Source organism: Mauremys reevesii, linkage group 8 (assembly GCF_016161935.1).
Source record: "Mauremys reevesii isolate NIE-2019 linkage group 8, ASM1616193v1, whole genome shotgun sequence".
Taxonomy (NCBI): domain Eukaryota; kingdom Metazoa; phylum Chordata; order Testudines; family Geoemydidae; genus Mauremys; species Mauremys reevesii.
The window spans coordinates 74,341,946-74,367,309 of NC_052630.1; the positions used below are offsets into that span (position 1 = coordinate 74,341,946).

Consider the following 25,364-nt stretch of genomic DNA (forward strand, 5'->3'; position numbering starts at 1 on the left):
ATTGTTCAAAACTGGCTTCAATTCAGATGGCTATAGAACAGGATTATTTTGAACAAGGACAGAGAGGAAAAAGCATGTAATGTTAGACTTTAGGCTATGCAATACTTTCTGGAAATTTTTTCTCTGGACAACAAAGGTGATCTCCACTACAACCTTCAAAGTAGGAGCTATATGAGATTTTCACTTCATGAGGAAGTAGTCAGTTTATTGCAAAGCAGCTCTCTGAAGGTAGTTCCCTATATAAATCCAATTACACACAGCCCTTCATCCAAAAGTTAGGATTATGTACATACTGGAGAAATTTCCCACTAGAGGGAGTAGAATACAGTATTCATTTACTCCTACCAATCCAAAGTAACATGCACGGATAGATCAGTCTCAAGAATGGACATAGGAGGGAAGGGAGGATTAATTTAAGCTTCACACTGAGCTCCTGGTGCCACAGAACCCTGAAGTATGATTTACAGCCCCCGGTCCCCCCCCCGGTCCCCCGCGGGCCGGTCCCCTCTTCTCGGGAAACCGGCCCGGCCCCACCAGTGGAGAGCTTCCCAGGCGTGCCTGCGGAGCTACCGAGCCCCGACCCGAGAGGCCTCCCTCGCCTCCTCTCCATGGGTGGGAGGTCCGCTGGCCGCGGGCTGCTCCTGTGGACCCGCGCGCGCGCCGAAGCGAAGCTCCCGGGGGGGACCTCCTCGGGCATGACTGCGGGCGGTTCGCTGGTCGGCGCGGCTCAGCTGCTGGACCTCGCAGGCATGCATGGAGGCGGAGGGCAAATGCCCGCCTGGGGGCAGGGGCGAACGGTCCCCTGATCCTAAAAAGGTTGGGGACCCCTGATTTACAGGGAATATCAAGTTAGAAAACTATTACAAAGTAATGTCCCTTATTATACACATGTAAGATTGTTCAAATTGCTACACCATATGCAATAAGTAATTTTAAATATCTACGTTATGATAGCAAGAACAGCAAGTCAAATCAATAGCTTAACATTTGATACTCTACATATATACCTTTTACATGACAACACATTTCAGCATACAGTAATTTACTGTCTACCAAGTCTGCAAAACACTGCCTAGAAATTTTAATTTAACAATATACTCCACAAAATGTGTGAAAACTGAACACTGTCCAATTATCATCATCATCATCTTTTCTTTGAGAGGCAGTTACTCACCACAAAAATTAAAGTTTCATACACAACTTAATTCTGCTTTTCACTGTGTCCATGTAACACCCACTGAAGACAATGGGCTTTTAAATATATATTCAATTAACTCAAACACTATGGATTTTTCATAACTTCAAAAATGAAACTGAACTACTCTGAAATGTCCATTTTATTTCCTGCTTTTTGGAATACAATACAGAAGCGGCATTTTAAAAGAAAAAAGTAACCATCACACTGTTTCAAATTATTAATTGCTTTTCTTTTAGAAAAAGTCTGTTGGAAATAATGGCACAACTCTTCCTACATTAGTTTCAGTTTAACATACCTTTAAAAATATTCACATGCCATATTTTTTATTTAAACAGGTTAGTCCAACTGAAATAATCTCAGATTTAGATATGGACTATATATAAATTAGTTTGCAACAATAAATTATCTACCTAGACTTTTACACCACACCCACGATCATGGTATCCATGTACCACTTTTAATGACCAAGTAAAAACCATTTACAAAACTCCCACTTTTTTTGTTATCTACAGTATATTGTAGTAGTGCCTAAAGGCTCAATCAGGGTCAGGCTCCATTGTGCCTGGCACTTTGTGAGAATCACTAATCTTATGTAGTTTAGATTTAATTGACTAAAGTACACACAAGATTTTCCAGCTATGAGGGAACTTGAACACTGAAATAAACCTAGAAAGAGAAAAGCATGTACTTTACTTTTAAATTATAGATGGTATAAAGAATCTGTTCATACAAACTGCATAGTGTTTTCCCCCAGAGATAAGGACAATGTTCGTTAATGAAGATAAGCAGTTACTATGATCTTTATTTAAAAGTTCAAATGGCAGCTCATCTTCAATTTGAGAAAATACAGTTTCAGTGTAGTTATGAAGTCCAACGCCACCAAGCTACTTTCATTCTGTCCCACACAGCAGAGAGAGAATCAAATGCAGGACGGACATCCAAGATGGTGAACTGATAATTCCTATCTACTTCACCACCATCATAATAATCAATAACATATCTGACTTCCTTCCCACAACGATCAATAATCCAATCATGTCTGTCAAAAGGAAGTTCATATCTGGAAAGAGAATTCAGTAAATTAACACCAGCTATTAAATCAAGATGACATTTCATAAAATGGGCACAAGTCATATGTATTATATAGATTATTTTATGACAATGTGTTCAAAAATCCTGCTTTTCTGGTAAATATAGGTTGAAACTGTAGTTCTAAAACATTAAAAAAAAAATCTACTTCTACATCACATTCCAACATACAAGGAAAAAACCCAAAAAATTCTGGTCCTGCAAACGTACCCCATCCATGAGCGTATTCTGGCTCTGGGTGAATACTCCTTAGCTTTACCTCCAAAACGGATCAACGATGGTCCACATGGGCATTCCCTAAATATATTTTAGGCAATTAAAAAGACACTTTCAGTTTTAAGACAGATAATGTACAGTTTAAGAACTTGTTTTACTGATACATAAATTGTTTATTAGAAAAAGGTGTGGTAAAAATCAGTTATTCAAATAATAAAACAGTTCTTTTAAAATAGATTTACAAGTCAGCAGTAAGCTCTCAGTAAATATGTTAGGTCACACTGTTACTTTCACATCTAAATCGGTATCTCCAGCGGGGAGGGCAGCAATAAGAGTACCCGTTACGGAAGAAAACACTAGAGATCATTTCTGGCCAATGGGATCACACTGGGCTAGATTTTCTTTTCTGAATAGACCACTCAAGTGTAGAAGGAGATTGTGGGCCAAGCATTACCCACAGCGGGGAGCTCTCAGTTGATGTAAAAATGGCAGAGTTGGATCTTGCACCAAGCAGTGGCTCACCCCAGTGTAGAGGGTGTGTCAGAGGGAGATGGTGAGGTGGAGCTCTGCTGATTCTCAGATGACATATGGTTTCCTGGTGGGGAAGAGGGAGGCGGGGGAAAGAGAATATGATAGAGGTCTATAAAATCATGAATGGTGTGAAGAAAGCGAATAAGGAAGTGTTATTTACTCTTCATAGAGCACAAAAAAAAAAACAGGGGTTGCCCAATTAAATTAACAGACAGCAGATATAAAAACAAGCATAAGGAAGTATTTCTTCACACAACACACAGTTAACTTGTTGATCTTCTTGCCAGAGGATGTTCTGAAGGACAAAAGCATAACTGGGTTCAAAAAATAAATTAGATAACTTCATGGACGAAAGATTCATCAATGGCTACTAGACAAGATGGTCAGGGATGCAACCCCATGCTCTGGGTGTCCCTAAGCCTCTGACTGCCACATATTGGGACTGGATCACATGATAGTTTTGCTGTTCTGTTCATTCCCTCTGAAGCAATAGCATTGGCCACCGTCAAAAGACAGGATACTGGGCTAGACGGACCATTGGTCTGACCCCGTATGCCCAGTCTTATGACCATATATTGCCAGCACTAGTTAAAGCAGCCCCGAGGTTATTCTAACTTACTCTGAGAGACTGGAGCATATGGACGCACATGATGGGATCCGTAACCAGCTTTCAGATAGTCTCAGCCACCAATATCCTGCACAAAGTGCATCTCAGATGTATGATAGTTTAATACAATAGATTTTAAGGCCAGAAAGGCATTTATGATCATCTAGTCTCATCTCCTGCATATCACAGGTCATAGAATTTCACCAGTGATTCCTGCATGTGGCTCCCCATCCTGTGGCTGAACTACAGTTTATCTTTTAGAAAGATAAATCATCTTGATTTGAGGAGTCCAGGTGATAGAGAATTTACCCCATCCTTGATAATATGTTCCAATTGTTAGTTAACCCATTAAAAATTTTCATCTTATTTCCAGTCTAAAAACGTTGCTGACAAACTTTCAGTCACTGGATCTTGTTAAACCTTTGTTCCTAACTAAGGGATTTTGGTACTACATCCAAAAAACACACAAGTCTCAGTCTTAGAATTATAAATACCAGGTCATTTTCTGGATAAATTGAAACCATTCCGACTTTTTAAAAGACTTACAGTAGCAAGAACGAAAACAATTTGTTTTTATCTCAAATGTACTTACGCAGCATGAAGAGCTTCCCACTTTAAAATCTCTTTCCAAGCCTGCTCATTGTTCTGATTGTGAATCTTGATAATATTATTCATATCTTTGGGGTTTATGTCATCATCTTTCCACCTCCATCTAAGAAATGAACAATATTTTGGAATTGTTTTTTTACAAATATTGGAGCTTAAATTCCCCATCTCCCCTGAGAGGTAAAAGATCTGCCCCAAGGATACAGAGCAACTCTGTCAGAGTCAGAAGTCATGCATTGCTAGCTTCCAGTCCCCTGCTTAGTCCTCTTAACTACTTAACTTTATGTACAAGTTATAGTTTGTACAAATAAACAGCATGAGCTAAGTCATGGTATTGGAATGTGTTGACAAAGCTATCTAGAGTTAGTTTACATTTCACAATGCTTAGAAAATTTAGTGTAGGATGCAACCCAAATTCATTTTCAATAGATAAATTATTAGATAAAGAAAAAACATTATGCAAGAGTCATGTACAAATAACTCTTATTCCCTAATCCATCATACACACATACATGATCTTACATTTAAGCATGTGTGTAAAGTTAAACATCTGCATACGGGTTTGCAGGGTCAGGGCCTTAGTGTTAAGATGGTTTATAATAAATGAACTAAAGTTTTACTACTTTGAATATAGTGCTATAAATAACTACTGTATTTTATCATCAATTGGACCTTCAAAAAGATAAGTTTAAATGAGTTTCAACAAGAACACACTTTAAACATGTATTAGTTGTATGAAGAAAAAAAAAAGTGAGTTTTGTCTCACTCTCCCATTACTGATCCAAAGCATTTTTTAGGCTAAGAGCCTTCATTCAGCCCGTCTACACTTTTTTTAAGCCACACACACAGAAATTGCACTATTGCTAAAACCATTTTAATTTCTATTCTAGTCAACACTAGGCAACCTATAGTTATAAGCAAAGCTCCTGCAGCCACCAACATTTTTAACATCATTTTATCTTAACCTGTTTAGTGAATGTCTAACTGGTTTTATGATATGAACAGACAGAAGCCTTGTCTACATGAGGGGTTCCATGTTGCTAACACCAATGGACCTGATCTAATGTTCACAATGGTGGAACTTTAGTTAAAAAAGACTTTAAAAAAAAAATCCATAGTGACCAAGTTTTTAAGACCGATTTTACTCCTTGGAAAACATTTTAAAAGGATACGGACTTCTCTGAACAAGCTGACTGATTACTACCTGGAGCCCATCAACCCCTTAATTAAATGCCTACAATATCAACACATAATGAGTTATTTTGCAGTCTTCAGGCTAGCACACATTCTAAACTGATTTTACCCAGTACTTACCCTTTCCTTAGCATAGCATTCCAAAACATTTGCTCTGACGGATAAACCCATTTTTGTTCTGAATGCGCTCTAGGAATAGAAGACTCTTCTCTGATAGTTGATAGTGGAAATGGTTGATTTGGGGATGGCATTTGATTAGGTGGTGGCATCTAAACACAAATGATTACTTTAAAATCTCAGAGCCAAAAGTGTTGTGATATATCAGTTTGTTTGTTTGTTTTTTTATTATTTTACAAAACAATGACAGTATAACTACACAATTACTACAGACATCAAAAGCATGGCCCTCTGAAGAAATAATTCTAAAGTTGGTACTCCTCATCCATGCCTAAGACTGACATATGTCCTTTTTAAACCCAAAGCTCTACATCACAGTTTTACTTTAAAACAGAGACAATCTTGCTGAGGCCCTGCAAAAGACCCACCTGAGCAATTCCATCAGTTAGAGCTCATCATTCAACACACCACAGTGCTCACATCCCTGTCAGCCTTGGAAATATTAAATGAACCCCTAACACACATATAGCAGTGGCTCTATGGGCCATCTTGTCTTTGTTGTTAAGTAGACATTTATAATTGTGAGGGCATTCCTTACCCAAGTGGAATGATTTTAGAAGTAGATCAAATTTTAGGCCTTACTAATTCAGCAGTTTCTCTTCAAGTGTATTTGCAACACAAATATATGACCGGGAAACTCAGTATTAAAGACAGAACAGCTTTAACATCTATAGTTCTTTTCTCTGTTCCAGTGCTACTACTGAGATCTCGTTTACATAGTCATTTTAGAAGGGAACGGGTCTTAAGACACACAGACTACATAAAAATTACCATATTTCTAGGATCTATGCCATCTTTCATTTGAGATGTACTAGATTTCATAGGACACTCCAGATATTCATATGCTCGTTCTTGATGTGCAGGAACATTATTATTTTGGTTCTCAGCACCTTGGTCAGGAGATTTCATGTGCATTGGACAACCTGAAATAAAGATAATATTAAACCATGCATTAGTACAAAAATACAATTCATAATCAAATGTAATGGGACTTAGAAATGGAAGAACATGGTGTGCAAGTCAATTCTCTTAGAGCTCAGCAAACCACAATGTAAATACAAACCAAACCCTCCCCCGCATTTTGCTCTTTTCAGCTGAGCAATGGTTCCAACCTCCTCTTAACAAGAGGATATTATTTCTTATTTTTTAAGAGACAGCAACATAATATTGACAGTTTCAATTAGACACAAGAACTCTTGTCATTCAAAGAATTGGTATTTTTTCCATTCCTATGCTTGTAGTTTTAACATGCCTCTTGAATTTAAATTGCCAATAACAAATTTTGCAGCTTTTGCATAAGTAATCTGACGATTCCTAAGAGAACGATATCTACAGATTTCATCTGATAAGTAACACACCAAAGTCTCTTGTTAAATATGACACCAAGCATCTTGAAAATAATTAACCTTATTTTTTTACATCCATATACAACAAAAACCCTGTTCCTGAAATCCCAGACCCTATGTGGAGCCCCACTGACTTAGTTCAGACTCTCTACAGGTCTGCCTGTGCAGATGAGATTGCAGGATCTGGGCCTAGGAGGGAATGATGAAAAAAACAGACTTAATAGAGAAGAATTAAAACACTAATTTGTGATCACTTGATGTAACAGAGCAGGTCATTAACTTCATGGAGAATCTGTAAATTACTGTGATGAACTTTCCTTAAAAACTGTACTCCCACAATTATTGCAAGTGCCTAGTAGTGACCAATACAATTCAAGTTCCAGAAGAGTTTCTATTTCTTTTCCACATATTCAAATCTCTCAAAACCACTTTATTTGGGACTGATGTTTCTATGCTTATTTTCCCCCCAACTTCGTAGCCATCCAAATTTTCTAAGGGTGTCAAATTTGCCCTGGAAGTTATAGGAAAGCAGACAGAATTTCACAATGTTATATTTACAGTCATTTCAGAGAAGGCACACACTTCAAGAACATATATTTCTACATCCCACAGCATTTGAGGCATCTTAAATGCCAAGACCATATTAAAGATTTTTAATTACCTTTAACAATTCTAAAAACTGTGCAACTTAAGATTCATCGTTAGTTACCAACAGTCAAGAAATGCAAATGCTAAGGTTTGGGGGGAAAAAAGAAAATCAACTCTGCTGCTTTGCAACATACTGTATTTTCTGCTTCTGTTTTTCTGATTAAATGATAGTCTAACAATGTGTGCAACAGTATATACATAAGACTACAGGGTATGCAACACAGCTATGCAAATATTGCTGTTTGAACCTAGTCTTCTGCATGTCCTATAATGTTCTGCATGTTATAATGACTAACTGTGGAACCCCAAACTTTAAAATTAAAGAACCTTTTGGCATTTACAGTTTAAAAGATCTCAGGTCACTGAGACTAGCTAGACTTAAAGAGTATATGCCTACACATTTTAAGAATGCATTTGGGAATCAGCTCTTATCTTCCAAGACCTCAGTTCAGAGTTCTGTAGTTGAGGACACGAACAACTATAGCAATATAAGAAATACAACTTTAGATGTCTGACACATCAGTCACTGTTACAGGAGACTGAATCCCGAACTATCACTAGCTGGTAAAACAGCTTGGTAAGAAACTCACACCCCTTTACCTTTAAAAGTACAACTACTTGCAAGTTGCATTTTTGTGAAGGAAGACACTTGTCTTACTAATACTCCATTGCTGATAAACAGCTTTCCTTCCTTGCCAAATATCTTTCAAAGCACTTTTCTGAGGTTTAGATTTTGTTTCACTTCATTTTGGTAGGTAGTTACCTTCCATTTTTTCCTGATGCATGGGACATTCTGAAGGTGGAGATGCTGTCTGAGGGTGTACAGATACATTTGCTGACTGAACGGCAACCGATGGAGATGAAGCAGACAAACCCATCACAACTTCTAAGTTTAGATCAGATTTGAAGAGAAAAAATTTTACATCTAAAAAAGACAAAATCATAGGCAATTCTTACTAAAACATAACCATGAATACATTTTCCACAACAAGTCACTAAAAATAAATTAAAGTAAAAAAACAGGTATAGGATGGTCAGCATATATAAATAGTTAAACATTCGGCATTTACAATTAATGATGAATTCATGAACACCAGCAAAATATCTGGCTTTTTAGCAAATGTCCAAGAATATATCTACAGAGCTATATCAGAGAAAAGTAAAATGTTATTCCAAGTCCCTCAGTCTTCAACAAAAAAAAAAATATCAGAACTATTTTATTTTTATGACAGTCAAGCAGCTTGGGTTATAGTCCAGCTCTGCCCCAAATTACCATGTGACCTCCAGTAAGTGTGGGTCTACTCTGAAAAGTATCTTTAAAAATAGCACCTCCTTAGGCAAGCCATCTGTTTCCTCTGTGTATACTGCCACATGTACCAAATCTGGTGACAAAAATAATTCCTTTTGCTGTTCCTTTTTAGACCTGAATGAACTAATTAATACTTGTAACAGAGTGTGAACTGAATTTTATGCTATTTCCCATAGCAACAAAACTGCTTGTTTAATTCTTTGTGTAAGGTTAAATTCTACCTTCACAAGACTATAGCCTAATTTGAAAAGAAGAACAGATTTGAGATTAAAGCACTGTACATGGATTTGGGAGATCTGCATTCTACTCCTAATTCTGCCAGACTTTGGATGACCTTGGACAAATCACTTGATTTTTCTGCACTTCGGGTCCCCAGCTGTAAAATGGGGAAGATACTTCTCTACCTCTTTGGGCTGGTAGGAGAACAAGTGTGCGGGTCTCCAGCAGGTGCCTGGATACTACGGTGATGGGGCCGTACACACCCAGCCGTGCCCCAAGGCCTAGCTTGACCAGGCGGGAGCGCAGGTCTGAGTGGGGCCCTAAGCCGCTCCGCAGAGGGGCGCCCCTCGCAGTGCCGTGCGGGAGGCGAGAGCCCCGGCTGCCCGGGGGCGCGGCGCAGCGCAGACAGCCCCGAACCCCAACACAAGCGCGGCTCAGGGAGCCTGGGGGGCAGAGGTCACAGAGCGGGTCTCCTGCGGGCGGTGCCCTGCCGGCCCGGCGGAGCGGCGAGGGGGCCCGCGCAGTAGGAGTGTCCAGAGCCCCGAGTCCGCTCGGGAGGGCGGCAGGAACACGGGGGTGCCCGGCCTCCGCTCCTCCCCGCGGGACCCTGACAAGGTCAGGGCCACCTCCTGCCTGGCCCCGGCACCGCCCGGCCCGGCCCGGCCCGCGCCTCTCCCCGGAGAGCGGCCCGCGCGCCAGTCCAGCCCCGGTACCTCAGCATCCAACGTACCCGGCCACTCACCGGGGCAAGCAGAGCCCAACACGCGCCCCGGCTTCTCGCGCGAGCCGTCACGCGCCGCTCAATCTGCGCATGCGCCAACACGAAAAGGGGGGCGGGCCTATGGAGCAGTAGGTGCCCCTGCGCGGTGCTCTGTCCCCTCTCCTCGGGTGAGCCGCTGAGCCGGAGCGGGGCCGGGGCCGGGGCCGGGGCGGCTCTAGGAGACCCAGCAGCCGGTGAGGAGGTGGTCGGTTTGAGCATTGGCCCCTTGAAAAGGAGTGTCATGTAAACACCTCCCTTTGTTCCCAAGTGGTGTCAGGCTGCGGCCCGCCCGCTAACAGCCGGGGCCGCCCAGTTACTTCCTTCAGCTGCGGATCCCCGAGGCCTGACTTGAGTGATCTCTTCATTCCCCTCTGCACTTTTTTAAATTGGTGTTTACTGCACAGCTGGATTTCCTGCCCTACTAGCCTTTGCTTTTGTTTTCAGTCTGGAAAATGACAATACTATTCGTGGATTTACAAAGCCCCCTGACCAGTAGCCCAGCCCCTAGAACCTAAAATAGCCGAAGAAACCGCTCATTTGTGTAACTGCTTCCTCAGCTCTATTCCGTTCTCGCAGACAAGTGGAAGTGGGCAGCTTATTTAATGCTGAGAAGCAGGAGAGGTTGACGCAGAGTTTTACATAAGGAACCAATTCTTCCCCTTGCATTTATGCATGTAGCATGAAAAATTATGATGAATTCTCTAGGTACTATTTCTTAATTTAATAATTAGGTCACTACTATGATAGAGTAACATGTAAAGTGTAACTGAACATAGTTAAATTATCACTAGGAAATCAAAACACATTACATTGCTATTGGTTGTGGGTACACTGCTATTCTACTACATTTCAGAAGAAGTTTCAGGTTGAGAAGTGAGAGATAGTATTTATCTTATGTTTATACCAAAGAGAGATCCCTATTTAACAATGTAGTAGTAGTTATAAAAGTTACAGAAAAAATCCAAGTACACAAGCCACAAAATCTTGTGCTGAAATCAACACACCTGCCAGTTTGGGGGGATATTTTTTGAGGGGGAGTTTAAAAAGAAATGAGAGAAGGACAATGTGGGAGTGGTGCATTGAGCACTTAGCATTTTGAATGCCAAAATATTTCTATGGAAGAAGAAAACTATCCCAATCACTTTCCTGCTGGTGAAAAAGTTTTAGTTTAAAGCAGTAAAGAGAATGCAACTAGATGATGCATTTTACCCTATATAGTTAAGTGCGACTAGTAACAGAATACACCAAAAATAGCTATAGAATATTCTGGTTCTAGCCTTACCAGCAGTCAACAGGAATGACCGGAGTCCTCTCATTTAGGAGGCAACTTTCATCCTTGGTTAAGGCCACCCACTTGAATACATTTGTTTTGAGGAAAAATATGGATCAGTCATGACCTACTTCATTGTGTATGCCAAACCAGAAACACAAGTATTCCTCATCTAGTAGTCCTATAAAGAGGAAGCATGGCTGTTGTCTCAGAGGCACCCAGGAAAGCCTCTTCCTTGATACCAAATCTCTCAATTTTGGGATAGGCTCTCTGACCTAGTGTAGTGGGTGACTTCCTTATGATTCATATGGGGTTGATGTCTCACCAATTGCTTTGAAATTTGCCAAAACGTCGGCTAATGTGATTATGTATGTCAGGGCTCAGATTCAGTCAGTACTCAGGCTATTACCTTATTTCTCCAGAATCTCACTATTCAGTTTAAAAAAATAGATTAACCTTTTTGTGGCCAGTAGTACATTCATGTTTTCAGAAGAGTGTGGCGGGTGCCAACAGTTTTTCAAGGCTTATTTGGTGTTTGTACGTTAAATAATACGAAAAACAACATATTTAATATAACATAATATATGAATCCAGAGAGAAGCTGGAGAGAAGCCGCAAGGACAGAGAACACTGGCGCCCGCAGCCCTGGAGTTCTTGGTCCCTGGCAGGCGCGGGGCCATGGCTTTTCTCTGGCTTAAGCCGCGGCCCCGCACCTGCCAGGGACCGAGAACACCAGCGCCCACAGCCTGCAGCCCTGGAGTTCTCTGTCCCCGTCAGGCGCGGGGCCGTGGTTTGTCTCCCCTGCTGGGCACTAGGCGGGCCCCGCGCCTGCCAGGAACAGAGAACACCGCGCTCGCAGCCTGAGTTCTCTGTCCCCGGCAGACGCGGGGCCGTGGCTTCTCTCTCCTGCTGGGCACTAGGCGGGCGCACATAAATGCCCCGGCGGGCACCATGGCGCCCACCGGCACCACGTTGGGGACCACTGGATTAAGGCTTTCACTGTTATGACTGCAAAGAAAAATTAAAAAATCTGAACTCTGTAACTAGTACAGTGATGTCTACTAGAGCCTACAGAGAGCCTGGAACAATAACTCAGAAAGACATGCACACCACATTCATCTCAATGAGATGTTCACTCAGGCTACATCTACAGGCTTCTTACTCCTGGGGAATTCTGCACCACTGTGCACACACACAACTCATGTGCCCTGCAATTTTTTTTTCTCTGCAGAAAATACATTCTGCCAGAGAGGCTCTGCAGTTATGCCTTTTGCTCATGAGAGGCTGCTGTGGCACCAGAACAGAGGTAGCTGGCTTACCACTCACAGGCCGTAGCAGTCAGCAGTGGATAGGGAGAGAGCAGAGGCTGCATTCCTCACCATGCACTGTCCGTGGGGCCAGGTAAGGAGGCACAGGATATTGGGGGCAGGAGACAGCACAGAGCACAAGGGGCTGCTGGAAGGTCACATAGACTGGGGTTCAGAAGGGCTAGTGGAAGAAACAGACTGGAGTGGGGACTGAATGGGAGTGGGGGTGTGGAGGCAGAGCCACATGGGGATGGGGGGGTAGCTGAGTGGAGGGTTGCAGGGACACATGGGGATTGGGGGGCAGGGAGGAAGGGACACATGGGGACAGGGCCAGATGTGCCTGACTGAATGGGAGAGGGTAGGAGTCAGCCAGGGTCTGCATGGGCAGGGGAGCTCCCCAACAGCCTAACAATCCTCCCCCCCCAAAAAAAAACCTGTTCATATTTCTCCCAACAACCCTCACTTTCACTCCCAGGCTCCTTCCCATAAATTACTTCCCTTTCCCTCAGCTCCTCCATACCCCTGGCTCCCCAGCATTTACACTGCTTCTGAAGGGTGTGGGAAATATGTTTCTGTATTGTAGTTTAAATGAATTATTACTCAACGTTCTGTATTAATATACCTAGTAAGGAATCTATTTGTCAAAAAACATTTCCTGAATCTTTTTTGTTGTCTGTATTGTTACAGATATAGTTGTTGACAGGTATTTTGAAATAAATTACCAAAATAATTGAAACTGGCATGATTATATTGTGTTATTTTGACAAATAAAATATGCAGAATTTTAAAATATTGTGCACAGACATTTTAATTTTTTGGCACAGAATTCCCCCAGGAGTAACTTCTGTTGGCATAGTTATATTGGTCAAGGCGAGTGAAGAGGTGTGATCCCTGATTGACATATAGCCATGACAGCAGAAGCCCCTAGTGCAGGTGCAGTTATACCAAAAGAAATTTGCTTTTAGCAGTACAGTTGGTTTTGTTTGTAGGGAGCAGTTTTACTATTCCAGTACAAACTGCAGCTTTGCCTGTATAGCTGCGCCTACTGTAAGAGCGCTTTGCTGGTATAGTATAGTATTCCTACTCCAGGAAAGCACTCCTAATATAGACATTTCCTCAGATTCCTGAGATCATTTAAATGTCAACATTATTAACTATTTTCTTGCTCATGTAAGAAAGGAGCGGGAGGATTACAGATCTGCACAATTTACTGCATGAGATATCTCAGTTTGGTGTCACAAGCAAATTGTGACACACATACATCCATGAAGGAGGTAAGCTGAGGGAGCCACTACATCCTGTAGGCATATTCAAGCTTCACCAAGGGGTGACCCAAGCTCAATGAGCACAGTGGAGTTCACAACGGAAGCATGATTACAAGCAACAAGCAACTGTGAGTAGCGCTGTAATTTGGTGTCTCACGTAGGTGCTTAGTTTGAAGATAGAGCTTGAAAGACTACTACCACCTCTTCCCCCCAACTCCAATTTTATTCCTGTATATGGAACTATACCTATCTCATAGAGCTGGAAGGGACCCTGAAAGGTCATTGAGTCCAGCCCCCTACCTTCACTAGGCAGGACCAAGTACTGTTTTTGCCCTAGATCCCTAAGTGGTCCCCTCAAGGATTGAACTCACAACTTCGTGTTTAGTAGGCAAATGCTCAAACCACTGAGCTATCCCTCCCCAAACTTAGAGATACAAGTAAATGGAGCAAGAAGAGAGGGATTCAAAACTAATGAGACTATAAGACTGCCCACCAATGACTTACCAAGGAAAATGGTCAATATACTGCTAGATGCAACAGGAGAAAGTCAAGAAACATGCTTTACACATTCAAATTACAAATATGTTTCACAATCATCCATTTTTGGTAAGAATAACTGTCCAATAAACCCATTAAAATTAAAAGTAGTTTGTTTATAAAAAGATCAAGTTCCAGTAGTAACCTATCTCATTAAAAGAACACTACCACAATTTGAAATGTGGGCAGTTTGAAAAATTGAGTTAGAAGGAGTGTCAGGTGGTATACCTACCCAAGTTCCCTTACCAATTGTTGCCATTTTAATCACTTTTAAAAATATATATAAAAGAAAAAGTCTCATCTTTTTTGCTGTGAGGAAGAGCTACAAATACACCAAGGTGAAAACAGACTATCTTTAAAAGAATTAAACTGTCTGTACAAAAAGTGCTGTCAAGTAAACAAAGTAAAGAAACTGAAAAATGATTTCCCCTCTAACCTTAGTTATAGAAATCTTGGGTATTACAAATTTGAGACAGAAGTGTGATTTTTAAGTTGATGGTGTTATTTTAAAAACTTGTACTTGATACCCCTTTTATTAAAAAAAATTAATAAAAGCTCTAATCCCGTAGGATAAGCAAAGGGAGCTAACCTAAAATACTCCACCCCACAGGCTTTGAAACAAGAGAATCAGACCTTCATGCTCCTCGCCACTTCTATAAGCATCCTTATTTACCATAAATCTGTCTGTTTCTAAGTCACTCTTAATACCAGCAGAGAACAGACTGATGGGACTAGAAAGCTATTACTTTGGCCTTTACTATCTGCATCAAGTCTTGGAGCGTGCCTTGCTACATATATGAGACTAGGCTGGACTTAAGTTAATTGTAGCAAACCCATGTTCTACCACTGAAGGACAAAATTTCCTGTAACAGCAATAGACCCTAAATCTCAGGTGTCCTGGTGGTTAAGGGGGAGATTTTTAAAGGCACAAAGGATAGTTAGGTGCCTTACTCTCATTTGTGCTTTTGAAAATCTCCCCACAAAAGCTTTGTTAGACAGGCAAATGCATTGTCATTTGTTGTGAAGTTCATGGTATTTAAAATGAAATTTTAAAGCAGGGCACTCTCCTTTTCTTCCTCAGTCAATATCTGTATGAAGTGCTCTAGCAATCCTAATAGATCAACTTCCCCCCATGAGACCCATGTGGAGTTAAACCACTGAAATCATGTGAATGCTTGCTACTGTTGCTTGGTAAATCTGGCATCCATAATTTCAATGGCAGCTTTAAACATACATATCTGATTTTTCTGCAGCTTTACCTCTAAAGATACAGAAATAGTTACTGACCTGTCAGTGGATCCACCAGCAAGCCCAATAATAAATTTAACTTTCTACATGGATTTCTAAAGACACTTCGCTGAAAGAATTTACATTTGCCTCTATAGAGTCTTTCACTCTGAGGGTTACAGTTAGATCAAATGTGCCCAGAATTTTGTGAGTGCAAGCTGCAGAGTACTGCCAGCAGCTTTGACTACATTCATATTTAGAAGCTGTGTAAGCACTGTTAAACAAGAAAGGAAACATTTGGCTCTCCTCTCCTTATGTTGTATTTTACAGAGGCAGAGCAATCCTAGTAATAAGAGCTTCTTGCGAGCAAACTGGAACCTCTTCTGCATCTATGCATTTAACATAACAGGGGTGTAGATAACTGTTTATCTGGGTAGACGTGAGTTAAATAATAAAATAACAGCTGTTGACTATCACTTCAATGAGTAGTTTTGTACCATGATTAAATTTGTTCACTTTTAATTACCCGTAAGTGATCTTAACTATCTAGCAGACTATCTCACCACAGTGAAATGTGGTAAACTAAGGCAGATTCTCACCAAATACGGGATCTAGACCGTGAATTAGAGGTGGATATTTGGAAGGCACAAAGTAGTCTAATCCCAAAGAAGAACAACTGTGCACCCAAATGTGATAGAGGAGAGATTGAGATACAAACACTTTTTATGTTCATATCTCAAATACAAAGAAGTACAAGAAAGATTTCTTACACTCTGGCTACACTTGGCTAGTTTATCATGACAAGAAAATCTCATTGAATTGAATCATACATTTATCCTAATTCCATTTAGCTCCTCCTTTTTACTTTTCCCAGTCCCAATCCAACAGCTCAATGCTGATAGTAACACCTTCCCCGAGACTGAGACTTCCTGCTTGCTGAACAGGGAAATAGACTGGTCCAAATAGCACTTCTAGGCAATTAGGTTTTCCACAGCATGCCTTAATCCCTAGTAACTTCTAAAAGGAGACCAATTATTTAGTAAACAGGTAGAAGAGGACCCATTTAATAAATAAAAACTAATACCCAAGAATGCCATCTACCAGTTTAGGTAATTTTGAATAGTTCAGATTTAAAAATCACACTAGCGGGGGAAATAAAATCCTTGAAGCATTGGAGTGCTTTCATATTTTCTCCTAGTAAACAATTTATGGTATAATATTAAAGAAAATTCAAAGCAACACAGAACATTTGTGGGGTCAGAGAGATTAATGAGTAAAATAAAAGGTAGCTTCCTCTGAGCAAATCATTTCATTAATTCTTTATAAAAAATTCTTGTAGCTATCAGGTTAAAGATTGCAGATGGAATCACCTTCCATTAAAGTCAATAGTAAAATTCCTATAAACTTAAATGGAAACAGGATCAGAGCCTGCATTTTTTTAAAATCAATCACTTCAACTTGGAAAGATGCCTTTTTATTTGATCAGTTACACAGACAATTTCATTGTATGGACATATCCATCTAATGGTCATGTACATTTGTCAAGAACTTCAGAGATTTGTAAACTCTGGGGGCAAGGACTGTCATTATTTGTTTGTACAACACTATAGGGTCTAACCAGATTGCTCCCATTTGGCACTATCATGCTACAAAATGTTAAATAATATCTGGTTCTACAATATAGGCAAAGTGCCTGATTAAATGTCCTCTGATTCCCATTGGCTTCAATGGATTTTGGACAAAGCCCAAAATAGGCACACAGGTCATTCAAAATGTTCAGTAACTGATTGCATAGGTAACTGTGGACTAATAGGCACTGATGATGTTCACCTAAGGCAGCAGAATCCCTACTCTTGGATCTCTCTTCCTTTTTCCTCATGCTCACTATCTTTAAACAGTATCCATTGTATGTATCTGCTTGTTCTTGCACACATTAGGTGGCATTTATGTAGTCTGAACATGATCAATGTATACACCCAAGTTAAGTACAACTTAAATTATTTTGTATTGCAGTTAAACCTAAACTGCCACTGGAAGTACAGCGTAATCAAGATGTAGAATCTCAGATGAGCATTCTAAACAGACAATTTCAATAAATAAATTCAATTTTTGGTCTTTTTAATGGCAACCACACAATGTACAATAATGCAATTTCTAAGTTCAGTGTAGTGTAGTGTAGTTGAAGAAGCTGGCATAAGATGGTACCATTGATACACTTGATTTTTTACTTTTACTTTTCCAAAAATTAGTATTTTTGGCACTTTAGAAGCTGCCCAAGCAGTTGTGCTGCCAGGTTTGGAGTTGTTCTAGGCCTATAATCGCCTGACCATATGGCATTCTACTAGATGCCATATTCCTTGGATTCAATTTGATCCTGGGGGTTTGTGGAGGCAGAGAGGAGTCTTTTCATCCACCAGTAAATATTACTGTGTGTAAATCTCTCTATCCAGGTGGGGTTTAATCATAAGACGGAATCCTCAGATGCTCATGTTTTAAAAATTTTCACCACCTCACTATTTGAAGCGTCAGTACAGTCTCCTGAAGTCAACTTCATTTCCCTGTCTCTCTCCTCATGTTCTCCCCCAACCTTAATATGCTGTATTTGCTTTGAACTATAGCTACTCCTTTGGCAGGCTCTCCGCATTCCTGGGCAGTCTGGAAAATGTTCATGCTGCTCTTACACTGTCATTTCACTTTTGCAACATTTCTAATCAGACCTCTACTAGATACAGGTTTTGGAGAAGTTGTGGATCTCAAAACCACAATTAATATTAGAAAGATGGAGATGTGAGGAGGTGTGGGAGAAGATGGGGATGGAGAGGTGGCAAAACAGTTGTCTGGGTACTTGTGAGACAATACCTGAGGCCTGAAAGCAAGAGTGGGGAGCCTTTAAGTAATCTCAAGTCAAGAGGAGAATATAATAGTATGGAGCTCCAGGAGATGTGAAAAAAGACTGGAGTGAGGTGCCTGGCCTAAATTAAGGGTGGTGTTTGCTGGGAATGGCAAAGGCAGTAGTTAATTGGTTTTTGCCCAACTTAAATCCACTTTATTTATACATAGAATATCAAGGTTGGACCTCAGGAGGTTATCTAATCTAATCTTGTGCTCAAAGCAGGACCAATCTGCAGACAGATTTTTACCCCAGTTCCCTAAATGGCCCCCCTTAAGGATTGAACTCACAACCTTGGGCTTAGCAGGCCAATGCTCAAACCACTGAGCAATCCCTCCCCCCTGTACAGTTATATGTAGGCAGCTAAAGAAATTAACTCTCCAGGGATTTAGCTTCCTACCTATTATATCCATCTACTATAAAAAAAAATCTTACTTTGATATAATACATACACACAGTCACTTATCAAGATAACTGGCAGTGTGCATGTAACTGCATATGAACAGAATGTAAGAACATACATTATAATACTGGATCATAACAGTGGTCTGTCTAGTCCAGTATCCTGCCTCCAAAAGGAAGATGCAACAAATCACATTTGGAATGATTTGCCTAGTTGCCATTTTTCTTAACCCCTGTGATTTAGTATTTATGTCCTGAAGCATGTGATATATTTATCCTATCTGATGTAATTGTGGGCATCCTCAATATCCATATAAAAGTGTAAATTTATTTGAATCCTTCTAAGCTCTTTGCCTCAGTGATATCTTGCATACATATGCAGCCTTAAAACGTAACCTTAAAATTTTAGCCATCACAACAAAATTCTGGCTACGTTCTTCCTTAGCACAGAACTATATTTTATGAATGATATATAACATGCACAGTTTCTAGCTACTGTACAAACACAAGCCTTTCTGAAAGGAGCACAAAAATCCCAATCCATGAGGCAGTTATTCTACTAACCACACCACACCATCATTTTAAAAGAAAGTATCCCACAAGGTAAAACTGCATTCTCTTCCTTTATTATGAAGTACCAGTACCTTGTGTACAACATGCAACTTATTGCTTATTGACATTATTGCCTACGTCAATTTCAGCCTACAAAATCAGTTTACATCAATTTATACAAACTGCAAGGCTGTTTAACTAAAATGTAGAAATAATTACAATCTCAGTGAAATACAAACATATTGTTCATATGATTATTCTACAAGCAAAACCCGTAACATTTAATCATTCACATATTCATCCCATTACAATGTATGACTTTTGTAATCAAGCCACAGTATTACCACTACATTCCTAAATTCCTGAACACTACAATGGTTGCCATACAAACAAGATACATTACAGTTTGCAATTAATAATGTTACCATGATCTTCTCAGGCAATGCTGCAATATTAAGTTTACTGCAAACAAATCTGCAATGAATTAATGGCAGTCAACGTAGCAAAATTTAGTTTTTAGCTTCACTCTACATATAAAGCATTTCATACTGTATTTACCAAGTTTGTGTTTAGACAGAGACCAATGTAAAGCCTTTAAGGACTCAACTGCAGTTCTCCAATTTTTTTTTTTAAACAATCTGTAAAATCAGTTTTGTATTTGGTTAGTTTACATGTTAATAATTGTAAATAGGTATTTGGGATACAGATCTGTAAACATTAATGGTGTATATGTATAATATATTTGTTAGGGAATTTGAATATACATACACTACGCATATGAGATATATATTTATGCCAGAGTTCATTAGTAGCCAAAATCTTTTTTTTTTTCCAGTGTGCCAATTGCTTTCAGTTGCAAATTCAGGATAAATTAAAATAATAATTAACTTTAAAATAAATTCTTCATTACATTCAGAAGTTGCCTGTATGCCGGTCACACTATATAAAATACTAGCTTGCAAACTTTAAAAAAAATCCTCATGCAACTTGATTCAGTCAGGAGCAAGTCCTCAGAGCTCTAATATTACATATGCTCAAAAAAGTGTATTACAAAACCAGTACAATATTTGACAGTCAAAGCCTACATGAGGATAATATACTACAAAGGATTTTGTTTATGTCCATGTTTTAGATTTCACTTTCCAGGCAGTAGCATATAGCGTTAATGTATATTGAATTATAATATGGTTCACATTGAGACAGTAAGGACTGAATTATACTGACTTCAACAAATTTCGTTCACAGACATTTCCTTTATGCACTGAAAAAATGAACTATTTTAAAGTAGACATTTACTATTATACTCCTGGGTGCCAGGCATCACACTATGACACTGACCTCAGATCAGCCAGGCATGTGAATATTTTTTTTTCCTAAAATCAGTTGCTCTATAGCTACCTTCAGTTTATCACCGGCTGCAGCATGCCTTCCATTTTGCTATTTGGGGGGGGAAAAAACACGAATTTCAGGGTAAAATGTAGAGTAAGGAGGTGGTTAGTGGAGGTTTCTAATTATGACATTTTTTTTAAACCCAAACACATCCTGAGTAATTTGTGTGCTGATGTTATATACAATGTTGTTGTAACCATGTCAGTCCCAGGATATGAGAGAGACAAGGTGGGTGAGGTAATAACTTTATTTCAATCTCTGGTGTAAGCTCGAAAGCTTGTCTCCCTCACCGACAGAAATTGGTTCAATAAAAGATATTACCTCACCCACCATGTCTCTGCTGTTATTATGTCATACAGATATGTATGTCCCTGGAGCTCTACACAGCACCGAGTGGCACACCACTTCTCTGTACAGAGAAACTTGAAATTGAATCAGGCAGTGACAGATTTCGCTCATTGTTGGGTGAATGTTAAAGTTCATATAGATCCACCATTTCCAGTTTATTGACATCAGGATCCCACTAGTGAAGCAGTGTTCTTTCTCCATTTATTAATTATTTGATATAATACATAGGTTGTATTATAATGGGTTAGGAACAAGGAATGCTTCTTCATCCTTTGTTGTCAGTTGATGAAGCTGTAGAACAGGCCTTTTTAGGTCCAGTGTTCTGTGAAAGGCTCTTAATACCTTTGCTAAAGCTGGATCATCTTTGTAAAAGTTTCAGAATCTTGACAATTCCCCTTCAAAAGTTTGTTTCCGACATATTTTTTTTCCAGTGATAAACATGGCCACATTGGAGTCATCTTGAAGTGACCTTTCTTTTCTTGAACATGAAGAAGGAAAAACAATGGAAAAACGTATAGATTTTTCGATTAATCATCTTTCATTGACAACTTATGAACTGATCAATAGCCATAACAAAAAAACCCTTCCATATGTGTGTCAGTGACTGATAATTCATCGTACATAGTGTATATCAAGAGAGTGTGCTTACATTCTAAAAAGACCCCACAGAGCTCAAGTATAATTTTTTTTGTCACATAGGTTCATCCATGAGGTTTGAGGATAAGAGGGATATATGCCTTCCCTGCTATTTGCCATTCTATAAAAATATATATATATGACTCCTGGGTTCTTATGCCCTGGACCCCTTCACTCCCTTTTTCCTTTTTACAGTAGTGTTGCACTATGTTTGTTACTTGTGTAAGAGGTTTTGTTTGTTTGTTTTTGCTGATTACAGTAGCTTTTTAATACTAGAAAACCCTCTTCAGTTTATTTTCAAAATAAATCTAGAAGTATTTTTATTTAAACATTGTCACTGTAAACCATCAGGGGAGAACCCCCCGAAAATGTGGACCATTTTCCGTACTTTGGCAGCCACCTCTCCCAAACAGCCAACATTGACACAGAAATTGAATACAGGATCTGCTGTGCCAGCATATCTTTCGGAAGACTACTCAAACAAGTATTCAGTGATAGGGATCTACAAACAGGTACCAAGATCTTGGTTTACAAGGCAGTTTTATCCCCACCCTTCTCTATGGGTGTGAGACCTGGGTAACCTACAGATGACATCTCAAGCAGCTGGAGTGGTTCCAGCAGCACTACCTCAGGAGGAGTCTCAGGATCAGCTGGGAAGACCGTATGCCTAACAGTCACCTTCTGAAGTGAGTACTTTTCTCTCAGTTAAGTCAGGGAAGAAGGGCTTGCGGAGAGCAGCAGAAGCGTTTCAAAGACATACTGAAAGTACATCTTAAAAAGGGAGGCATCAACCCAACAAACTGGGAGGACTTGGCACGGAACAGAACACAGTGGCGCTACACCATACACCAAGCCACAGCTCACTTTGAGGAGAACAAATGTGCTCATGAGAAGCGAAGCCACAAACAAGGAAAGAAAGGGGCACAACACTCCAGCCAACAACTATGTCTCCTCCAAGATTACACCTGTCACTTCTGTGGGAAAATCTGCAGGGCAAGAATTGGGCTCCTCAGCCACTTAAAAACTCACCAATGAACCCCCTTGGCAGACATCATCCTCGCATTGAGGGATAGCCAAAGAAGAAGAAGAAGACCGTAAATTTAGAAAATAGTACATTAATGCAAGAGAACCTATGTTTCAACATTTACTGGTAACATCCTCCCACATCATATTACATCTATGCCACATGCTATTCACAGAACAAAAGGCAAAAAAAACCAACCCAAGTTATTTAGGCACAGAATATTATACATGACTAACTCCATTAATCTACATTAATGAATGGAGATGTGGCTAGGACAAAGACATCTGATGCCATAGCAACCTTTTGATATACAATATGTTAAATATGGAAGTTCAAAAAATGTGTTCATATTTCTTACGTTATATTACGAAGATAGTGTTCTACTGCAAACAGATTTAGCCCATTTGTTTTTTCTAGGAAATATAGAAAAAATGGTAGGAAACAAGGCAGAAAAATAAAGTAAATATTTAAGTCTTCTATATCAAGATTCTACATATTGATTGTGAAAGTGTGTGCAGGAAAAGCTCCTCAGGGACCATCTTTGGGTATCTCTATACTGCAATGCGGGAAGTAGCGGCCAGTACGTCCCTCAGCCCACACCGCTTCCTGTAGCTCCCATTGGCCTGGAGTGGTGAACCATGGCCACTGGGAACTGTGATCAGCCGAACCTGCGGACGTGGCAGGTAAACAAACCGGTCCAGCCCGCCAGGGGCTTTCCCTGAACAAGCAGCAGACCCAGTTTGAGAACCACTGCTCTACAGCACTGAGTACCAAGTATGTAATAAGGGGAAGTGTCATAGTATCCTCTCTTAATACATCAGCCAGTAGAGTTCGCTGAAAGCAAAGATGGCAGGAGAAAAGCGAACAATAAACTGTGCTTGGCAATGGGCTGTTCAGGTTACTATCTCTCAGCTCAAAGAGGGAATCACTGACTTCTTCTTACCTCCTAGGATGGCAGAATCCTAAGGGAAAAATATCTAGTCCCAAATGAATGTCTGCACATCTGCACACACACTTTCAGAACTGCCACCCCAGACACATACACCCACCAACCCCCCCCCTGCAACTCCTCCTCCCCCTGCCTGGAAAAAAAACCAAACTCCACGCTGCTCACCACGGACCTATAGAATTCTGCAAGACTACGGTGCATATGTGTATTAGATATTAATCATAAGTCCTTTAAAGACAGATGCTTGTAATCAGAAATTCTAGCAACAATTCTACTTTGAATAAAGGAGACAATTTAATCTGTCCAGTTTTAGACTGATATTTCGGATAGAGAAATGTAACTACTAAACTATGAGCATAGTAGAGGAACAAACAGCAACTGGTGTCAGTATAATATAATATGCTGCATCATATATAATCTTAGTGGGCTGTGACGGAGCCCTAAAAATAAAGGATAGTTGCATTCTGTCCATCGCATATGTGCAGTCTGTATATTTCTGTCATTGCCCAATACACTGGCATTCATGACCATTTTAAAATTATTCTAGCACACAACTGCTGTGTGTTATAGTATAAACTTGTAACACCAAATAAAATAAATCAGAACTTAATTCAAACCAAATGGACATAGCAATTATGGTTGGATATATTTGTTGATCTTCTACAACAATGTAATTGAATCATAGAGGATAAAAGCTATTAGGACCAAATGGATTAGTAGGTCATCTAGCCCATTCTTCTTCCACTGTAGATTGTTCCCCATACTGTATTTACTTTGTCCAATCTAGTTTTAATATTTTTATGATAAACCTGACTCTCTTAGTCACTAAGATTTATGTATAATAGAGAATACAAGGGAATAGACCATTTTAAAGTTTATAGCTTTAGTGAAGACTCTACATTGGAAATTAGGAATTTAACTTACTGTATATAGGATTCAAATGCCATTAAAGATGAATGCTTAAAAAAGGATGGACTTCCAATGCGGTATTCATAAAGTCCTTACTTGCTGTAAAATCATTTTCCTTATGAAAAATGTTTCATCCTACCATATTTTATTTTCAGAATTAGTAAACATCATACTTCTATGTTCAAGGTGTATTTTCTCCAAAGTGCTTGAGTCAACTCAATTACTGATTTTGAAACTGGCTAAGAGAACCAAAATGTAAACATAAGTTATTACAAATGTGCATACTTAGTTACTGAATCAGCACAAAAAAAATATCTTTCACTAGTTACCTAGTTACCATCTTAAACATTAATACAATAGAACTGCCTTTGTGTGCATATTGAATTTTGTGCAGGATGTGTTTAATTAAATCATGATTTTAAAAAGTATCTGAAACTACATGTTGATAAAAAGGTTTTCCTTAATAAAAAATGTAATGGAGGTCAATTGACTGATAATATGAATTTATTGGTACCAAAGACAAGGCACTGTGCTAATTCAAGAATGACAATTAAAGAAAATAAAAGACACACTTCAGTTACTATGCTTTCTAGGACTGAACAACTCATCTACATAATAAGGCAACAGGACTGCCAAGAATACAGTGTAAGGAACTGAATGCATTAGCAATCTTTGCCTCCCACCCGTTGAAAAATAAAGAGATACTACTGAAAAAAATTACTGTTAGTTAAATAATGTAACTACACCTGTCAAAGTGAG

At 39.6% G+C, this 25,364-nt stretch overlaps 1 protein-coding gene across 7 annotated transcripts in view; it reads right to left on the reverse strand.

The window, feature by feature from the left end:
• Positions 1-834: 834 nt before the first annotated feature.
• The window catches only part of TLCD4 (TLC domain containing 4), a 75,155-nt gene continuing 50,625 nt past the window's right edge, over positions 835-25,364 (reverse strand). For 2 of the 7 annotated variants that reach the window (XM_039485062.1, XM_039485061.1), the window contains exons 8-13: positions 8,376-8,537; positions 6,390-6,541; positions 5,562-5,710; positions 4,234-4,353; positions 2,498-2,584; positions 835-2,258 (exon numbers count right to left, since the gene is read on the reverse strand). In XM_039485062.1, the coding sequence (XP_039340996.1) occupies positions 2,060-2,258; positions 2,498-2,584; positions 4,234-4,353; positions 5,562-5,710; positions 6,390-6,541; positions 8,376-8,537 (869 nt within the window). In that variant the 3' untranslated portion in view covers positions 835-2,059. Of the gene's footprint in view, positions 2,259-2,497; positions 2,585-4,233; positions 4,354-5,561; positions 5,711-6,389; positions 6,542-8,375; positions 8,538-9,202; positions 9,223-9,325; positions 9,498-9,853; positions 10,111-25,364 lie in introns of those variants that run through there. The other 5 variants (XM_039485065.1, XM_039485066.1, XM_039485063.1 and 2 more) reach the window with 5 other exon arrangements.